This window comes from Palaemon carinicauda, chromosome 4 (assembly GCF_036898095.1).
Source record: "Palaemon carinicauda isolate YSFRI2023 chromosome 4, ASM3689809v2, whole genome shotgun sequence".
Classification (NCBI taxonomy): Eukaryota; Metazoa; Arthropoda; class Malacostraca; order Decapoda; family Palaemonidae; genus Palaemon; species Palaemon carinicauda.
Window position 1 is genome coordinate 94,611,350 of NC_090728.1, and position 21,070 is coordinate 94,632,419.

Consider the following 21,070-nt stretch of genomic DNA (forward strand, 5'->3'; position numbering starts at 1 on the left):
AACTTTTTGAGAAACATCAGGAATTTTCCAAAAGAATGAGACCAACCTGACCTCTCTATGACAAAAATTAAGGCTGTTAGAGCAATTTAAAAAATATATATAGCAAAATGTGCTTGAAAAAAAAAACCTTGGGGTTAAGGGTTGGAAAGTTCCAAATAGCCTGGGGGTATAAGGGATAACCTGACAGGGGTCAACTTGACCCTGGAAGATGAAACCTTGTACGGGGACGCTTCTCTTCCTCTTCAGGGGAGACGGAAGCGTGAATCTCTATCTTGGATCAGTCAATAATGAAGACTCCTCCAGAGGAATCCTGGGAGTTTCTGCAGGGCGTAAAGATGGAATACCCGACGTAACCCCACTGACCAAGGCTCCGAACCATGGCTGCTGACTGATGGAGGCACTGTTGGAGAGTTCACATGAAGGAATCGATGAAGAGGGACCCCACAAAGGATTTTGGGAATTTAAATTCCTGAAGATTGCCCTTTTCCACCTACCCTGCTGGTCGCGCTGTTATGCGTTTGCAGAGAGGAGAATGAGGCGATGGAGAGCGATGAGGAGGAAGCTTGCTTTTCCTCGGAAAGATTGCCGAAGCTCGAGGTAGCGAAGGCCTGGAAAGCCGCTTACCTCTTTATTTGTACTTTGAAAAATGTTGATGAACAAGGGGATCAGGAAATTGGTGAGTTGGAGATCAGCAGGCAGGAGATCGGTGCGCAAAAGATAGGCGCAAAGCTGATCAAAATCCTGGAGAAGGGATGTGACCTTCAGAAGGACGAACATATGCAGGAGAGGATCACGAACGGATCCTAGACGGAAAATCACGAACCGGGATTCTTTGACAAGCAGGAGACGGGGCGATGAGGTCTGTTGAATGCCGCAGGGCAAGCAAACAACTTGACTGCGAGTTCAGAGAAATGGGCAAAGGTCAGGAGCCAAAAGAACCATGAAAAGGAGGATCCTCTGTAGAGGAGTGCTGCGATGACATAGCAGAATAGCCAAAAAGACGTCGCTTCACCAAAGGTGAAGAAGCACGTCTGAGGCGGAGAGGAGAGCTAGCATACCAAGGACGGCGACCACGATGATGAGCCCCAGCAGGGGCAGGATCAGTAAGCTGATTGGCAGCAGGCCTCCACAGAAAGGTTTCTAGGATTGGTCTCTCGTGGAAAAGAGGTGTGATCACTCACAAGAGAGACATGCCATGGACTTTGCTCCGCCCCTGGTGGATGGTTGGCGATGGGGGAAGCACAGTCATCAGCGGCAGTAGAAGGAGCAGAGGAAGAGGCAGGAACAGAATCTGCTGGCAGGGCAGCAGACGAATCCTCGGACACCACTAAGTTGACAAGGGCCAAAGGATCAACTTCATAAGCATACGAACGCCGCATCTTCACACCTTGCTAAAGCAACTGCAGCAACACCTTGGAAGGCGGACCAGGCAATCCCGGGGACGGTCACGCCTGCAAAACAGGCGACAGAGACAAGAATTCTATCGGGTAGGGGGTGGAGGCGGGGCTGCTTCGCTAGGGGAAGTAACACCTCTCAAGAACTGAAGTTTTCCAGGGGTTAAAGGGCCTGCGCTACAACTCAATGGTTCCCTGGAGAAAAACGTTAGAGCAGAAGCTTTAGAGGAAGGTCGGGTGGCGGACGAAGAAGTTTTACGCTGCTTCTGCTTCAAAAAAACCTTCAAAGGAGAAAAATCCCGTTTAGACTTATTTCGCTGTCGCCCAAACCTTTCCCACTGGGAGGCAGAACACTCCCGACACTCATTACACTTGTTACTCACATCATACCGCTGCCCCTGCTGGCCGGACACAAACAGTGGGGATCGGTATCCTCAGCAGAAATACATGTACCGTAGGAGCAGCCCTCGAGACCAGGGCAAGTTTGCAGGAAGGCACTCACTGGAAGAAAAAGCAAAAGTAAATTATCAATGGCAGTCCAAACAGCAAGGAAGAAGAACGGTAACAACTGTCCTCCATCCGAGCCAAAAGCAAAGTGAAGTGCAATCACAGGTGTGTGAGAGGGAGAGGGATAGCCGCTAGCCCCTAACCCTTGCAAACTACAGGTATGGGTGGTTAACCCTTGCTAATTTCTAGTAGCTCATCCTTTCAGTTTCACCGAAAGTACTGTAATACCCCTATAAAAAGCATAAGTTTGTATTCCAATTACAGAACAAATCTTATATATACAAGGGGAATAACCATAAGTGAGAAAAATTTGTAGAAAGACATAACTACTATGAGGTCTAGTTGATCACCAGGGGAAAGCTTTGAACCCATTTTTATTTGTGGTAGTGATGCATTTACTTTGTCATTCAGAAAGAAAAGTTATGTCAGGAATTATCATATGCAGAAGACCTAAGACATTTGAGTAAAAAATAGCTGCAAAAAGAAACAATATTTTGTTAAAAGCTTAAAAGAGCAAGGCATCAAGTTAGAGATATAAAGATGAAACAAATTTAAAATACTAATAAGGAAAACAAGAATCTATAGGAGATAACAAGCAATGAAGATGAAATTAAGGCAACTAATACTGTAATAGTAATTATTGTACTTAGTACTATTGTATACTCAAGTTCTGTTTTTGATAATAGATATTGATGTAAAAGTTTGAAATTCAAGAGTAATGGAATTTTCATAATAAAATTGATATCAATAACTTATCTACATAATTTAACTAGCCCTGAATCTCCAAACAATGCCCAAATTTTAACCACATTGGCAACTCTGCTACCTCCTATTCTGTCACCAAGTTGGCAACACTGCCAGCTGAACTGCTGTCCACTCACCTTGAAAATCACTTGTAGCCAGACAGATGATAAGGGAAGGCTGGGTGGGACTAGCTAAATTATCCAGGTTAAGTATTATTGATATTAATTTTATTATGAAAATTCCATATTAATAAATATTTCCTCAAGATAATTTATCTACCCCAGTTATCAACATTGAAGTGGAGGAGGGATATGGAAAAATTTTCCCTTTTAGACAGACAGGGACAGAATAGGAGGAATGAGAAAACACAAGAAATTCTTAAAACCAAAAAAGCGACCTCCAGCAATGAAACTTATTCTGGCAACAAATCATCATCATCATTTCCTCCTACGCCTATTAATGCAAAAGGCCTCGGTTTGATTTCGCCAGTCGTCTCTATATTGAGCTTTTAAATCAATACTTCTCATTTCATCATCTTCTACTTCATGTTTCATAGTCCTCTGCCATGTAGGCCTGGGTTTTCAAACACTTCTAGTGCCTTGTGGAGCCTAATTGAAAGTTTGGTGAACTAATCTCTCTTGGGGAGCACAAAGAAGATGCCTAAACCATCTCCATCTACCCCTCACCATGATCTCATCAACATATGGCACTCGAGTAATCTCTCATAGTTTCATTTGTAATCATATCCCGCCATTCAACTCCCAAAATTCTTCTGATGGCTTTGTTCTCAATCTACAAATCTGGTGGATATTGGTTCATTGTCATACCACAACTCATGTCCATATAGTAACACTAATCTTACTAAACTGATATATAGCCTGATATTTATATGTAATTTCAGACAATTTGATTTCCAAATTTAACTTTACCTAGCCATTATCTGATTTCCTTTTTTCAATCTTTCATTAAACTCCAATTCTAAAGATCCTGTATTAGAGATCATAGTTCCTAAATATTTAAATGATTCCACCTCATTAATCCTTTCTCCTTTCAGTGATATATCATCTTCCATTGCATATTCTGTTTTCATCATCTCTCTCTTTCTTCTACTGGTCTTAAACACAAGCTCATGTGATATTTCATGCATTCTGGTAAGCAAGCTTTGCAAGTCATGGTGTTCTGCTAATAAGGACAGTGTCATCAGCATACTCTAGGTCAGCTAATTTCCTATTACCAATCCAGTCCAATCCTGTCGGCCACTAGTTTTTCTAAATATGATCATGAATAATTATAGTTATGGTTAATTGATAATCCAGACTCTTTTAATCAGCAACTATCATCACTACTTACCTTCACTTTATAAATAAAAAATTATGTACAATTAATCTTCTACAAAACTTTTGATAAATAACTCAGACAATAAAGAAATTACGAGTATGCCAGTGTTAACTAAATTCCTAGTAGTGATCTTTTTTTAGTTTATTTCTTTTCTACTTTGTCATGTTCTTCCTGTGACTAGTGTATTGTATATAAAATGCATCCTAACTCCATTTCACAATAAAGAGCAAATGACTAATAAATACTACCAAAAGCAAGGATAGAAAAGTACTTTGCCATTAAATATTATGTTTTCAGGGTGGTTTGCTCATTACCCAAAAAGTGGGTAAAAATACTGCATGCATAACCATGTAGATAATGCTTTATACTTATAAAGTACCTTTATCAAAGTCTCTCTCTCTCTTAACTATAACCAAGTTCATTTAAATATCTATCCTTTCATACAACTACAGTACATATGAAACTGATAACTTTTGTACCAACAAGCAATTTCCTAACTGTACACTTAAGGATGAGACAATCAATTCACACTGAAGTTTAATAGACTATCAAATATACTGACCTCTAGCTTTTACTTCTTCTCCTTCATCGTCATCATCTTCCTCTTCCTCTTCTGCACTGCTCTCACCTGGTGTAAGTGGTTGTGCCAAAGTCACTCCAGGGGCACTTATTGGCCCACCTAAGTGCTGTTGTTGCCCAGGAGGAATGCTGAGGCTGACCTTCACAGATGATGTGACCTGAAATTAGAAAAAAAAAAAATGTGAAAAAAACAATATCCAGTACAGTAGTACTGTATGCCAATGAAAATCTCTATACAGCTATTAAAGTTACTCAAGATACCAGGAAAACCTTCAATGTGTGACAATAATTACTAATTATTTTTATAATATTTAACTTTTACAAGTGCCATTGTTAACACTACCATATACTTCTAAACAAAAAGACATAAATCACGCTCATATGTGAAAGACCATTGAATTATGAATATTGGGCAAAACTCCATACAAGTTTCAATAATATGAGCACAACTTCATGAACAGAAAACCACTCTAACAAGTTGTAATAGTAGAGTTCAAAATAGCCTTGCTTAGAAAACCTACCAGTTTCTTCAATAGATCTGTAAGTTACTATACACAACTCTTAATCCTCTAGTGATCCAATGATGCAATTCCACATCAAAATTTTTCTCCCAAGTGCTCCGATAATGCGATTGCTGCATCATAACTACTTACTTTGCAGAAATATTCCATAAAAAGCACTGTGTCATGCAAGGAAAACAAGATTTGTATCTGAGGGAAGCCATGTGCTGAGCCTAGTCAAAACTTTGTACAGAGAACTGATAAGAACAGTTCATACATATAGGACTAGTTATGCAAACATTCAGCACTTAACAAGCATTCACCATGTTTACAAACTTACCTCTTACTGCATACTGATGGTGATCAGGAAGTGCTCTTGCCTTTTATATTTATAAAAGATTATTTCTACAAAATTTCTATACAAAATAAAAGTCCTCTAACATAACTATATTTTTATAAATATTGAAAAAAAAAAACTGTTTTCCCAATAACTTTCAAGTTTCAATGCTCAGGTATTCTGCGTACATAACGGAAAAGTTCAATCACTCCTCAACACAATACAATAAACAGTTCATATCAGTTACCATTTGGCTGTTCTTTGTTGCAAAAAAATGTTTCTCTCTAAGTGTGTCAATTTTGCATTTAAAGTTACTGTACAATAAGGACATAAAAAAATCTGGAAAAAACATAAGTAATGGCGGTTGATTTCCAAGAGCCTTCAATGGCTCATAAACTAAGGCAGTCTCCCCTCCAGCCATAAAATCCCAACTTCTCCGCCAAGACCTCCCATATAATTGATATATCTGTAAACCCTCCTGGTTATATAATGACCAGTGACATATTTTGGAGGGTGGTTACCCCCTGACAGATACACCAAAATGGGGGAGGTTAACTGGACCTAGAAGCAAATTAGGAGATACCAATCAAAATTTACTACATATCCTGCAGTACTGTGGTGGTAATGACACATTTTAGTGGATAGTTACCCCCTGACAGATACCTCACAACACTATAGATCTGGCATGGAAATACCAAGTAAAACTTTGCACTACAATAACACTGCATATCCTAGAGTGCTGTAATGCTAACGACAAACATTTCAGTGGGTGGATAACCACCCTGACAGGCCCCTAAACAAGTGACAAGAGGGAAAATGCAAGTTTATCTATAGTAGGTAACTATTGAATGTATTGTACATTATTGTTACATATTAATATATACAGTAATCTCTTTACAATCAAAATCCTTCATATCTATTCTATACAAATATAATTCATTTGTTTTATATAAATAACATTCATCTGTAGGCTTATAGTAATTCAGTCAAGCACCTGCATTTAATTAAAGGTGTCTGGAAGACACTGTAAAGCATTATTTGAGTTTTTACCATCATTAAATTCATTACTGTGAAATATCTATGTACATAATACTTGTTGAAAAAATATCAATACAGAACTATTGAATAAAATGTAATATACATATAAGATATACACTCTAGTCAGAGAACAGATCATAATGTATATGCTATAGCCTACTTGGTTTGTTTTATCAAAAACGGAGTAACTACTTTTGATTTTGAATGGTTTGTATACTAATAAAATTATGGATAAATGTCATAAACTGTATATTATTATCATTAAGAATTAATTCCCTTGGAATCTTCGGGATCTTGAATCCTTCTGTGGAGCCTTATTCCTATTTCCCCGGTGGCAATGATTATGTATTTGCGGGGAGGAATGGGGCAATGGTGACCCGTCCAAAAAGTTTTATTCCTTTTTACTGACAATTGCGCGAGTGTGAAGGTGAGTCTGGAGCGATGGCACACAGGATGATGCTGGTGCTTAATATCTGCCTGGAGAGCAGGCAAGAGCTGGTTTTTAGAAAAGAGCTGGTGCATTGGATCTGCCACTCTTGACTTTTTGGCAAGAGCTGGCGCATGGATCCGGGACCATTACTGTGCAGGAGGGCGCAGGAAAGTGATGAAGAGCGCTGGCACGCAGTAAGGCACTGTGTAGTTTTGTGCATTCTCCCTAGAATGCACCGAATCGTGTGACTGGTTGCGCAAGAGTGGAGCATTGGCGCGTGCGTGAGAGTACTATGTGGAGACTGTTGGCGCGCGTGCGGAAGACCATCGGCGCGCGCGAAGGCCGTCGGAGCCCGCACGCGCGAAGGCCGTCGGAGCCCGCACGCGCGAAGGCCGTCGGAGTGCGCACGCGTGAAGGCCGTTGGAGCGCGCGCGCACGAAGGACGTGTGAACGTGCACACGTGAAGGCCGTCGGAGCGCGCACGCACGAAGGTCGTAGGCCCGCGCTGGCGCGTAAGGCCGTCGGTGTGCGTGCGCGGTAGACTGTTGGCACACATGCAGGATACCATCGGCACCCGCGCGCAGAAGAAATTCGGCGCGCAAGCGTGCAATACTGTTGGTGCGCGAGCGGAAGAAAGTTGGCCCACGCGCGCGGAACTGTTGCCACGTGCACATGCAAGACTACTGGCACGCGCGCAAGAGCATTGGCCCTTGCGCGCTTGGAAAATCATCAGCGCGCGCACGGGAGACCAGCGGCGCCCGCGAGCGGAAGATCGTCGGCGGCACGCGTGCAAGAGCATTGGCGCTAGAGCACACGGAAAATCATCGGCGCGCACGCTCATCGTCTCCAGCGCGCGGAAGATCGTTGCCGTGCGCGAGCAGAAGACTGTTGGCGCGCGCACGCAAAAGCATTGGCGCTCGCGTGCAGAATATCGTCGGAGCGAGCGGGAGACCATCGCTGCCCGTGCGTGGAAGATCGTCGGCGCGCGCGTACAAGACTGTTGGCGCGCACGCGAAGACTATCAGAGCACGCGCGCGGAACACTATTGGCGCGCGCGCGCGGGAGCCCATTGGTACCCGCGTGCGGAAGATCGTCGGCGCTTGCGCGCATAAGAATGTCGGCGCTCGCGCACATAAGAATGTCGGCGCTCGCGCGCATAAGAATGTCGGCGCGCGCGCGCAGGAGACCATCAGTACCCGAGCGTGGAAGATCGTCGGCGCTCGAGCGCGGGAGACCATCTGTACCCGCGCGCTGAAGATCTCCGGCGCTGGCGCACGTAAGAATGTCGGCGAACGCGCACACGAAGGTAGCACTAGTAAGTTGGCGGGTCAGCTGGTAGGATGACCAGTGGCAGGACAATCAGGAACTGTGATGTGCCCTTTAAAAAATGGCGAGCATCCACCGATGGGGACTGTAACCAGGTCTGCTTTAGAGTCCAGGACCGAAGTCCAAAGGACTAGGTTGCAGCAAAAGGTTGCGCTGGCAGATCGGTAGGTCAGCTGGCAGGACGATCAGGAACTGAGATGTGCCCTTTGGAAGGGCGAGCAACCACCGAAGAGGTTCTGGTAGGTCTGCTGCGCTGAAAGGTCTGCTTGATCCTCCGAAGAGGTGTCTCTAAGTGAGGCCTCTCCCGTGAAAGGAAAGTGTTCCCCACGGAGAAAGCTGAAATGTTAAAATACAATTAGATTTTCACTAAAAACAATTGAGACAAACAATCGGAAGAGCAACCTAACCCGCGCACGGGAAAGGAGCTTCCCCAATAGTACGCTGTTGTAGTAAAGGTGAACGACCTCGAGAAGAGAGAGACTGTAGTTAATCTTTGAAAGGCCACATTCCCTTCGCTCAGAATCCAAGTTTCCCGGAGGAAAAGAGGAAAAGGCAAAGACAATAGTCGAATGAAGAGGGTCCAGGCGATTACGATTCCCCTGCGGCAGCCGAGTTAACGGATATATGCCGACGGGAAGACCGATGGACCAGAGAGGGAGAGATCGTTCCCCACGAAGTGGAACTGTGCTGGCCTTGCTACTACGCAAGTGTCGTTGTTGTATATGTATCACACACACAGCACAAACACTGAAAAGGCAACTTACCACATTTCTATAGACATATGTATATATAAACATTAAGGATGTTTATATATATATATATATATATATATACAAGTATAAGAAAAAGTAAGTTAAAAGACAAAAATTAATGGCAGTCCAAAATAGCCGAGGAGGGAGAGAGGAAACAACCGCTCTCGATCCGAGCCAAAAGTAATGTAACTAAATTACAGGTGTGAGAACGGGAGTGGTAGCAAGCTACCCCCCCCCCACCCCCGCTAACTAGAGGTGTGGGTAGTTAACCCTCGCTAAATCTTAGTGGCTCGTCATTTCAGCTCCGCCGAAAGTATAAACCCTAATAAATAGCGTGGTTTGTATTCCAGTTACGGAACAAATATTTTTTTGCATTTTCAAATAAAACAGGAAGTAAAGTAAACTCCAAGAAAAAATTTACATTATTCTACATACAGTAGTTTTGAATATAATATGACAAATTCGTAGATAATTTGCATTTTTCCTAACAAACCTTAGCAATTTACATGGAGTAATTACTTCAGCGTAGCTGAATGACGAGCCATAAGAATTTTAACGAGGGTTTACTACCCCTCCGCTAGTTAGCGGGGGCTAGGGAGGGGTAGCTTGCTACTCCTCCCCCTCACACACACTGGTGAAAGGCTTACTTTACTTAGAGGTAGGACTTATCTTGGGGGACAGGGCTGGCGGGCAAATATATGTAAATAGCTAAGGTTTATAGTTAGGAAAAATACAAATTATCTACAAATTTGTCATTTGTTCCGTAACTGAAATACAAACCACGCTATTTACATGGGGTGACTTAACCCTAAGGAAGGGTGGTAAGTCCCGGCCATACTGGCTTTGGCTTGCCCGGGGATTCCATATTCGAGCAATCGAGTACTCGTACAATAGGGAATCCCTGCTCCTCGCTAGCGGTTGTGAAACTGCCGCGGCCTACGTAAGGTGTGTGCGAAGGTGAAAAGTGACTTGTCCTATGCAGTTGACCTGGAGTTCCTCAGAAGGAACTCTTAGGCTAGGACTCTCCCAATACCACCTCATCAGGGTATGGGGACATGACAGTATTAAACCTAATATGATATTTTCATAATAAAATAAATTTTTGAATATACTTACCCGCTGGTTATATAAAAGAGCTGAAGTCCCTGACGCCAGGGCAGAAAATTCAAATCTCGCGCTATCGAAGATACGCCAGGTGTACCAACCGCACCCTAGCGGTAGAACAGGTGGAACTACACACCAACTCCAGTTCTTCCATGCCTCATAGCCATACCATAGGTAGTCTCTAGAGGGGAGGAGGGAGGGTGTTAAATTTATATAACCAGCGGGTAAGTATATTCAAAAATTTATTTTATTATGAAAATATCATTTTTAAATATAAAACTTACCCGCTGGTTATATAAAAGAGCTGATTGACACCCCTTGGTGGCGGGTCAGAGACAGCTACATACAGAAAATTCACTTAAGGGTTACATACAATAAACTTAAGCAGTTCTCACCTGATAAGGAAGCTGACAGCAATGATACTCTGCCTCATTTCGTCCGCTATCCTTAAGAGATCCAGTAATCCACTCGTGCTGAAAATCTCTAGGAGCTGTCAAACGGTACAAACACCTATAACATGACAGGACCTCAACCAATACCCTTGTTCCGGGTGCACTCAAGGAACAAATTGACCACCTAGCCAAATCAAAGATTGCGGAAGACTGACGCCCAATCTCCACAAACAACCATAACAAACGAGTTCCAAGAGATAGAAAAGGGGTATTAGGAAAAAAGGGAACGTAGTGGTAGATCATTCACCTACTATCGCATTAGCAGCTATAAAAGGACCCAACGTAAAAAGGTCCTCATAGCGAGTCTGAACATTCTTCAAATAATGGGATGCAAAAACAGACTTACTTCTCCAAAATGTTGTATCCATCAGACTTTGCAGAGAACGGTTCTGTTTAAAGGCCACTGAAGTCGCTACCGCTCTGACTTCATGTGTCTTGACTTTGAGGAGCCTCTGATCCGACTCATCACACTGAGCATGAGCTTCTCGAATCAACAATCTAACGAAAAAAGACAAGGCATTCTTGGACATGGGCATCGAGGGTTTCCGAACTGCACACCACAGAGCGTCTGAGTTACCTCTCAGATTCTTAGTTCTGTCCACATAACACCGTAGAGCTCTAACTGGACAGAGAACCTTTTCCAATTCATCGCCAGCCAAATCAGAAAGGTTAGAAATCTCGAAGGATTTGGGCCATGGTCGAGAAGGGTTTTCGTTCTTGGCCAGAAACCCCAGTTGCAAAGAACAAATGGCTTTCCCATTCCGAAAACCAATGTTCTTGCTTAAAGCGTGAACTTCACTAACTCTTTTCGCAGTGGCGAGGGTAACTAGAAAAAGGGTTTTCAAGGTTAAGTCCTTAAATGAAGCCGAGTGTAAAGGCTCAAATCTGTCACTCATGAGAAATTTAAGGACAACATCCAAATTCCAGGCGATGGGAGCCGTTTGAATCTTCTTGGTCGTATCAAAAGACCTAAGTAAATCTCGTAGATCCTTATTATCAGAAAGGTCTAGGTTCCTGTGTCGAAAAACCGTCGCCAACATACTCCTGTAACCTTTAATAGTCGATGACGAGAAGTTATGCTTAGTTTTAAGGTCCAAGAAAAAAATCTGCTATTTGGGAAAGCGATGTACTGGAAGAGGAAATCGCGTTAGTTCTACACCATTCCCTGAACAACTCCCACTTGGACTGATACACCTTGATGGTTGAAGACCTTCTTGCCCTTGCAATTGCCTTGGCTGCCTTCTTCGAAAATCCTCTAGCTCTAGCGAGTTTTTCGATAGTCTGAAGGCAGTCAGACGTAGAGCTCGGAGGTTTTGATGATTTCGGGACAAGTGAGGTTGTCTGAGAAGATCGGGTCTCATGGGAAGGCTTCTCGGGACATCCACCATCCATTCCAGTACCTCTGGAAACCAGCTCCTTGACGGCCAGAACGGAGCTATCAGTGTCATTCTGGTCTCCTCGTGTGAAACGAACTTCTGAATCACTTTGTAAAGGATCTTGAACGGAGGAAAAGCATAAACCTCCATGTGTGACCAGTTCATCAGAAAAGCGTCTATGTGTAAAGCTTCGGGGTCTGGAACCGGAGAGCAGTAACACTCTAGTCGTTTGGTCTTCGCGGTGGCAAAGAGATCCACGAGAGGTCGACCCCATAACCGCCACAGACTCTTGCAGATGTCCGGGTGCAGAATCCATTCTGTGGAGAGAACCTGACCTTTCCTGCCGAGTCTGTCTGCGCTCACATTGTTGACCCCCTGGATGAACCGCGTCAAAAGAGTCACCTTCCTTTCCTCCGCCCAGATGAGGAGCAGTCTTGCAATCTCGAACAGAGGCCAAGAGTGGGTCCCGCCTTGTTTCGCAATATAGGCCAGAGCTGTAGTGCTGTCCGAATTGACTTGGACTACCTTGCCCCTGATCTGCTTTTCGAAGCCGATGAGAGACAGATGAATAGCTAAAAGCTCTTTTTGATTGATGTGGAGAGAGGTTTGCTCCACCGTCCAAGTCCCCGAAAGTTCCTGCTTCTCTAGAGTGGCTCCCCACCCCGAGTTGGAGGCGTCGCAACACAACACGAGGTTTGGGTTCCTCTGAAGTAAAGACAAGCCTTCTTTCAGTCTGGGCTCGTTGTTCCACCATTGAAGATGAGACTTGATGGAAGTCGAGATGGGAATGCAATCCCTGTCGAGGCTGTCGCCTTTCTTCCAATGGCGGTTGAGATGAAACTGAAGAGGACGCAAGAACAACTTCCCCAGGGTCACGAACTTCTCTAACGACGAGAGAGTCCCCAGAAGACTCATCCAATCTCTGACGGAGCAAAGATCTCTCTTCAGGAACGTTTGTACTTTTAGGAGGGCTGCTTGGATTCTCACCGACGACGGAAAAGCCCGAAAACTCCGACTGTGAATCTCCATCCCCAAATAAAGAATCTCCTGGGATGGAATGAGTTGTGATTTTTTCGAGCTCACCAGGAGACCCAGTTCTCTGGAGAGATCCAAAGTCATCTTGAGGTCCTTCAAACAACAATCGGCTGAGGAGGCTCTTATCAGCCAATCGTCCAGATACAGAGAGGCCCTGATTCCCCTCGAATGCAGCATGCTTGCCACGTTCAGCATGATCTTGGTGAACAATAGAGGAGCCGTGCAGAGTCCGAAACAAAGAGCCCTGAACTGGAAGACCTTGTTTCCGTCCATGAACCTCAGATAACGTCTGCAGCTGGGATGAATCGGAAGGTGGAAATAGGCATCCTGAAGATCTAAAGAGACCATCCAATCGTCCTTCCTCACAGCTGCCAGAACTGTTTTCTGAGTCTCCATAGTGAACGTCGAGTTTTGGACGTAACCATTGAGCACACTTACGTCCAGAACCGGTCTCCACCCCCCGGAACTCTTGGGTACTAGAAAAAGGCGGTTGTAAAACCCCGGAGACGTAACATCCTGCACTTCCTCAATTGCTCGTTTCTCTAATAAAAGAGACATCTGTAGAAGCATGGCTTGTTTCTTGGGACCCTCTCTGTATTTGGGCGAAAGATCCACTGGATCTGTGACTAAAGGAGGATTGGTCAGGAAGGGGATCTTGTAGCCTTCCTTTAACACCTGGACGGACCAGGGGTCCGCTCCATTCCTCTCCCAAGCCTCCCAAAAGTGAGTCAACCTGGCCCCCACTGCTGTCTGAAGGAGAGGGCAGTCAGACTTTCCCTCGGCCGGACTTGCTCCCTCTGCCTCTAGGTTTCCTTCCTTCTGGTTTAAAAGAGCCTCTTCCAGAGGGCTTCCCACGAAAGGACTGAGGACGAAACCCAGAAGAAGATTCCTTAGGTTTTCGAGAGGAGAATGACGGAGGCAAAACTTTCCTAGTCGAATGAGTAACTAAGTCATGTGTGGCCTTCTGAGTGAGAGCAGTAGCCACCTCGCCCACTAAATCCTGAGGAAATAAAGAATTAGACAAAGGTGCGAAAAGAAGGCCTGTCTTCTGATAGGGAGACACTCCTGCGGAGAGGAAGGAGCACATCGTGGCCCTTTTCTTGAGAATTCCAGCTGTAAACAAGGCAGCAAGTTCGTTGGAGCCATCTCTCACACCTTTGTCCAAGCAGGACATCAAATGAACCAAACCACTAGTGTCCGTTTCCGTCATATCAGAGACCCTCTTACTCAAAGCCCCCAAAGCCCAGTCCAAAAAATTAAAAACTTCGAAGGCCCTGAAAAGACCTTTAAGCAAATGGTCGAACTCTGGAATGGACCACCAAATCTTCGTCTTCCTTAAGGCAAGACGACGAGAAGCATCTACCAAACTTGAAAAATCCCCTTGTGCAGAAGAAGGAAAACTCAAGCCCAACACTTCACCAGTCTCATACCACACACTAGATTTAGAGGCTAACCTAGCGGGAGGAAAGGCAAAGGCCGTCTTGCCAAAAGCTTTCTTGGAGTCCAACCAAGAACCCATTAACTTCAAGGCCCGCTTAGAGGATCGAGAAAGAACCATCTTGGTGTAAACTGGAACCTTAGTAGCTTTACCTAAGATGAATTCAGAAGGCGGAGAACGAGGGGCCACAGGGGTAAACGAATCCGGGAAAATTCCAGTCAAAATAAGCATAAACTTGCGAAGGTCCACAGCATGCTGATAATGCTTCTCCTCCTCATTCTCAGAGACTTCCTCAATAGGATTATCCTCATCCGACTTTTCCTCTGGTTCGTCTTCTGGCAGTGCAGCAACAGCCGCAGCCTGAACCGAAGGAACAACGTCTGGATGGGACTGCCTGTCAAGGCCAACATCTGAGTCAATTTGGTGGGGAGAAGTAGAAGTAGATTGATGCGAAACGCGGACATGTAGACGATCATCCTCAACCAACAACTGCTTAGACCGCTTAGAATTCGACTGTTGTTGAACAGAAGAACGCTTGAAATCAGAAGGTAACTGTTGAAGATCGCCGCGAGGTCGCGTAAAGTCCGAGGACTGTTGCTGCGAACGATCAAAGTAGTCAGGATGTCGCCGCTGTAAACCAATGTTTTGACGCGCCGCGTCCAAAAGTTGTTGCCGCGGGCGATCCACTACTTCAAATTGTTGCCGCGTCTCGTCCACTTGTCGACGCCGATGCTCTTCCCCGCGACCAGAAAACGCAAACTGGTCAACCAAAACTCTCTGACGCGACTCATCAAAATCAACCTGGCGTTGAACACTGTGAATGGGAGACCGTCTAAGTGATAACTCGTCAAGGCCATATACTGTACCATCGAACGTTTGTGCGATAACTGGTCTGACATCGAACGCCCAGACACAACGCCAACACCTGGTTGATAAGAATCCATCAACGACGAGAGTTGTTCCTTCATAGACAAAAGCGCAGTCCATTTCGGATCAACAGAACTCCTAGAAGGAAGATTCGCACTAATGTCACCACGCATTTCAGGGGAAGAAAGCCAATCCGATGGAAGAGGAGGTGCATGAATAGTTACAAGGTCCGAATCGGAAGGAATCATATCCACACGAACACGGTGATCTGAACGTTTGGCCGGAGTGCAAGCGCTGGGAGAACGGAAACGTTCCGGTGAACCCCACGAACTACATCCTGGCCGTACAGGCGATTCCCGACGCTGTGAATCAACATGGGAGCATTTAAGCGGTCTCGACGCTCGCCGCCAGATCTCACTTCCCGACCCTTCATCGGAAGACGGGGATAACGTATGAACCTCACCTTTCCTACGATGAGGGTGAACGACCTGAGCTACGGCAACAGGAACGTTCGAGGGGACGTCTGCACGATTGATGATGCTTCTCGTTCCCTTAAGCCGTTCGACATTACTTCTCCCATGGGTTCGAGAGCTCGAAAGAGGTCTAAGGCTAGGTGAACGACAAGATCGTGCCGACGCACCCTCCGCAACACTAAACACATTATCAACACTTGTCACAACACCGAGAGAGTCACGATTCTTCGGTACCACATCAGACACTGAAACACTTTCCACAGTTCCGATAGGATCACGGTTTTTCAATACCTTTAACTCGGAAAAGATAGTATTTCTATCGGCTGCTAAGGACTCAACTTTCTCACCAAGAGACAAAATAGCAGTAAACATGTCCTTCATAGTAGGTTCCTGATCTACCACCACAGGGGAAGGAACAGGATTTGGAACAGGTAAATTAGGTAAGGATCTATCCACAGATCGGGAAGAACTACGCCTAACTCTATCTCTCTCTAATCTCCTAACATAACGATCGAAAGTAACAAAATCATCATTAGTTAAGGAAAGACACTCATTACACCTATCATCTAATGAACAAAATTTACCCCTACATTTTACACAAATAGAATGAGGATCAATAGATCCATTAGGAAGTCGTGTACGACAACCCTCACTAACACACCTACGCTGAGCAGGGGAGGAGTCGGCCATTTTAAAAGTTAACGTGAGAGACCGACAAGCAAAAAGTAAGGGAAAAAACAATAAAGAAAATCTCAAACAAAAAGATTTCAAGATAAGAACCAAGGAAAATTAATCAACGATAGCTTAAACTCAAAAAAGAACGTTGTACATCACCAAACAACTTCCCAAGAGAGTAAAAACACGAGAGCGAACTTCTGTATGTCAGTCAGCTATGACGGCAGAGAGAAGAACTGGAGTTGGTGTGTAGTTCCACCTGTTCTACCGCTAGGGTGCGGTTGGTACACCTGGCGTATCTTCGATAGCGCGAGATTTGAATTTTCTGCCCTGGCGTCAGGGACTTCAGCTCTTTTATATAACCAGCGGGTAAGTTTTATATTTAAAAACTAGGAACACAAGGAAGCATGGTCTACCTGCAGTGGTTTGAGGTCAGCTGTGCAGAGAACCCAGGATGCTGCTTTCTCCAAGGGAGGAGAGGATGAAGAAAAGAATAAGGGCCAGACAGATCTTTTCATTCACGCAGTCTAACACCAGGTAACAATGCCCTCAACCTTCTGCTACTTGTCCATTAAGGAGCCTGAGGTTTAGACAAGCTGTTGTGAAGCCACCGCAGGGCCGATAGAAACGTATCGAGCCTCCTGTGGGTCATGTCTTGCAGGTAAGGGGCTGAGAAGATGGTCTGATGCTTCAACACCCCCGCTTGCAGGACCTGAGTCACTGAATGCTGCTCCATGAAGGGCAGGGACATAGCCACGCCCTTGACATCATGGGCTCTAGGGCGATGCGACGGAGAAGGGTCAGGATTCAAGGCCAGGAACACTGTCTACCCAGTAAGGTGGTGATCTGGAGCCTAACGTAGTGGTCCGTCAGAAGGTCTCTTTAGAGACTTGAGGACTTGAACCACGTTACAAGGAGGAGGTCTCACCCTCGACTGAGGGCAGGAGAGGACATGAATTCGTATGAGGAGGAAGAGGTCCAGCGAGGGAGAAATGTCTATCCCTTGAGCCTAGAGCCAAGACCTAAGGCTAAGGGATAGCCCTTCACAGCCAAAACTGAAAGGCACATTTCATCCCGCAATCTCACGAGGAGCTCCGCTATTGCTGGAAGCGGCATCGTGTGGAGGGATACCCTCTCCACGACATCGACCACAGCAACTCGCCCCTTCGCCTGAGAGACTACTGCGGAAGACTTGCGCAGGAGTCCAGATATCCTTTTCACAACTTGTTGCAAAAATCCTCTCTCTTTGAGGAGATGCTGGATAGTCTCCCGGCGGGAAGACAGAGCGAAGCTACGGCTTTGCGGAGGATGATGGCATGTGGCTGTGTGAGTAACCCGTGACATGGGGGGGGGGTTTCCCTCGTAAGGAGTTACAGAGGGACTTGGTGAACCATCTGCGAGAGGCCCTAGCGGAGTTATGGAGGTCATTGAGAAACTGACCGATACTCTGGTCTTGTAGAGTACTCTCCTCATCCGCCAGAACGGGGGAAGGCGAACACATTGATGTTGTCCCACCATTGCTGGAAGGCAACTTACCAGAGGACCTTGGGGTCCGGGACCGGGGAGTAGTAGAGCGGGAGCTTGCAGCCCAGCGCTGTAGCGAACCGGTCCACAGAGGGGAGCACCACCGAGTAAGGACTTTGTAGGCTACTTGAGGATCCAAAGACCACTCGGTATGTGGTGTCTGTGTCGCACTGCTCAGACTGTCGGCAAGCCCATTCCTTTGCCTGGAATCAAGCGAGCTGCTAAGGAGATCGAGGGGAACCCGGACCATCTCGGTATCTCTACCGCAGGATGGGATGGCTGTACTGAAAAGTAGCTCCTTGTCTGAGCATGTAAGCCATCACTGTGGTGTTGTTGACCCTCACAACCACAGAGTAGTCCGCCAGGCTTGGTGGAGCTACTGAAGTGCCAGAAACACGGTTTCCATCTCTAGTAGGTCTAGAGAAGGTACTTCCTGGTTCTGACCACCGGCCTGAGGTCCCGTGGTTCAGAACGGTCCTCCCCCCCCCGCCCCCACTTTGACGCGTCCGAAAACAGCATCAAGTTTGGGGGGAGGACGAGGAGGTCCACTCCCTATTGTAGATTCTCGTCTGCTTCCCAACACTGGGGGTCCGTCTGTTACGGTTGTCCCCTAGGGATCCAGGCGTCCGGGGAGTCGTGTCTCTGACTCCACCGCGTCCTGAGTCGCCACTGGAGAGAACTCAACCTGAGGCGACTGTTGGAAACCAGACGGGCCAGGAAGGAGAGACGTAACCACATTGGGTTGGAGGTTCTTCTCGTGTGGGAGAAGGTCTCGCGACCTACCTCCGCCTTGCTATCCTGTCGTCTGACGGGAAGGCTTTGGGAGATTGGTGTCTAAGACCATGCCTAGGTACACCAGACTGAAAGGGCTGTGGGGAGGACTCCTCGAGGACCACCATGATCCTTAGAACTTGGCAAAGTCCGAGGAACTTGTCCCGATGACGAAGAAGGGATACCCTCAAGTCTGCTAGGATCGGCCAGTCACCCAGGAATCGGAGGGGACGGATGCCGATCCTGAGAGCTCATGAAGAGATCAGAGTGGAAGCTTCGGTGAACACTTGAGGTGCTGGAGAGAGACCGAAGCACAGCACCTTGAACTGGTATATCCGCCTTCCAGGCAAAATGCAAAGTACTTCCTTGAAGACGGGTGGACCGGGATCAGAAGTATAGTAGGCGTCCTACCGGACCAGTGTACACATGAAGTCTTGTGGTCTCACCGCAAGACTGACCGCGTCTGCCGTCGCTATGCTGCACGGAGACTGTTTGACAACCCCGTACAGAGTCGAGAATTCGATGACCGGTATCCAGAGTCCAGACGCCTTCTCCCAGGGAGGAGACAATTAAGGAAGCCTCAGAACCCGTTAGCCACCTCTTGGAGGGAGCGCATCTCCAACATGGATTGGACTTCTGCCCAGAGGGCTCGTCCCCTCACCAATCCCTACCCAGGGAGGAGGGAGGGGCTCGATACTGACCGGGACTATTGAAGGAGGCAAGCTCAGAGAGCTGGCCCTTGGCCTTGTCTCTGGCGCTCTTTATTCCCTGGGACCAGGGCAAGCTGCACTGGCCCAAGGGAGTTCTTGGGTGCGCAGATTCAGTCCCGGACTGTATCCTTCCCTTCACAAAGAGGAATCTCTGGATCTGGGGTGCCCTTGAGGTTTTCTCCTGAGGGTCAGAACCTGCCAGAACGCAAGTTCCGATCCCTGGAGCTTCTCCTCCTGATGGACTGGCAGCGAGGTCTCTCGTCCCTGGAGGCTCTTCCTGGGGAGACTCGTAGACAGGCTCCAAGGGTCCATCTGGTTCCTGTCGGGTCCTTGCGGAAGACTGGGCCTTCGGTTCCCTCCTAGGAGGTAAACAGGACTCCAGCAATGAAGGATGTAAGGCTTTCGCCCCCTCCGCACGATAAGATATCTCAGGAAGAGGCGGGGATTCCCCCTTTGGTGTGATGGGGGAGAGGACCGGATCTTCCGACCCACCTGGGGATGGGTAATGCTCATCCGCAGGGGAGGGGAGAAGACTGAGGAGGGCATATCGCCTGCGTAATGACTCGCAAAGGGACAGGATAGTCCTTGGAGGAGATACCATGCCAGGGATTCCTCTCACCCTCTTCAGGGGGAGAGGAAGTTGCTACTGATTAGTGACGCCAGTCAGAAGGCACAGGCTCATTGCCTGCGTAAGCGCTCTGACGACGGCATCCTACCAGGGATGCCGACCGACCGTCGCACTGACAGGGAGTCCCTCTGGAGGGGAGAGGATCGTTCGATCCCTTGGAGGAGTTGACACATGAGGGTTCGCCCGTAGAGAATCTGCAATGAAGGGAGAAGAGACCTTTGACCTGTCCGGAAACCTCCCCCCCTCCGGAGAGGGCGCTGCTCTACGCTGCGGGCGAGGGAAACGCGAAGGTGGCCAGAATCCATAATGTAATTAGGGCGCGATCGTGTCGGAGAACGGTGCGCCGATCACGCTGGTGATCGCGCGAAAAGCACAGATCTGGGTAGCGCGTGAATGAAACGTGCGTAGCAGTATAACCGCGCTTGCCCGCACGCGTACCCGCGAGAGCGTGGGTGTATCGGCGATCGCGCGGGGGGAACCATCAGTGCAAGCGTGGACGATCCCCGCGCTTCCGCGAGTATGAAGATCGTCGGTGCTTGCGCATGAAAGATCGCACGGACGATCTCAGCGACAGAATATTGCCGGTGCTTGCGAGCCGTCGGTGATTGCGCGTGGGAAACCATCCCACGCGCAGAAGAAATAACGCGGACGATCTTCGGCGCCTACGCGTGTAGGAAGATCGTCGGCGCTAGCGCGAGAGAAGATCGTCGGAGACAGTGAGAGGGAAACCATTGGTGGCCGCGCGCGTACGATCTCCGGCTATGTAAGACGATCGTCGGCGATTCGCGCGAGCACGGACGATCTTCGGCGCTCACGCGTGTGCGAAGATCGTCGGCGCTCGCGCGCGAGAGAAGATAGTCGGCGATCACACGTGGGAAACCTCAGTGCCCGCGCGCGGACAATCTACGACAATCGCGCGCGGACGATCTACGACAATCGCGCGCGGACGATCTACGACAATAGCGCCTGGACGATCTACGACAATAGCGCGTGAGAAACCACGTGCGAACGATCCGTGATGATCGCGCGGGCAACCATTCCACCCGTGGACGAGCGAGAAACCGCGTGCGGA

The 21,070-nt window shown here is 47.1% G+C and overlaps 1 protein-coding gene across 5 annotated transcripts in view; it reads right to left on the bottom strand.

Moving 5' to 3' along the window:
• The window catches only part of LOC137640067 (ubiquitin carboxyl-terminal hydrolase 20-like), a 318,666-nt gene that overhangs the window by 196,208 nt on the left and 101,388 nt on the right, over window positions 1–21,070 (bottom strand). For all 5 annotated transcript variants that reach the window (XM_068372501.1, XM_068372497.1, XM_068372498.1 and 2 more), the window contains exon 4: window positions 4,546–4,720. In XM_068372501.1, the coding sequence (XP_068228602.1) occupies window positions 4,546–4,720 (175 nt within the window). The remainder of the gene's footprint in view (window positions 1–4,545; window positions 4,721–21,070) is intronic.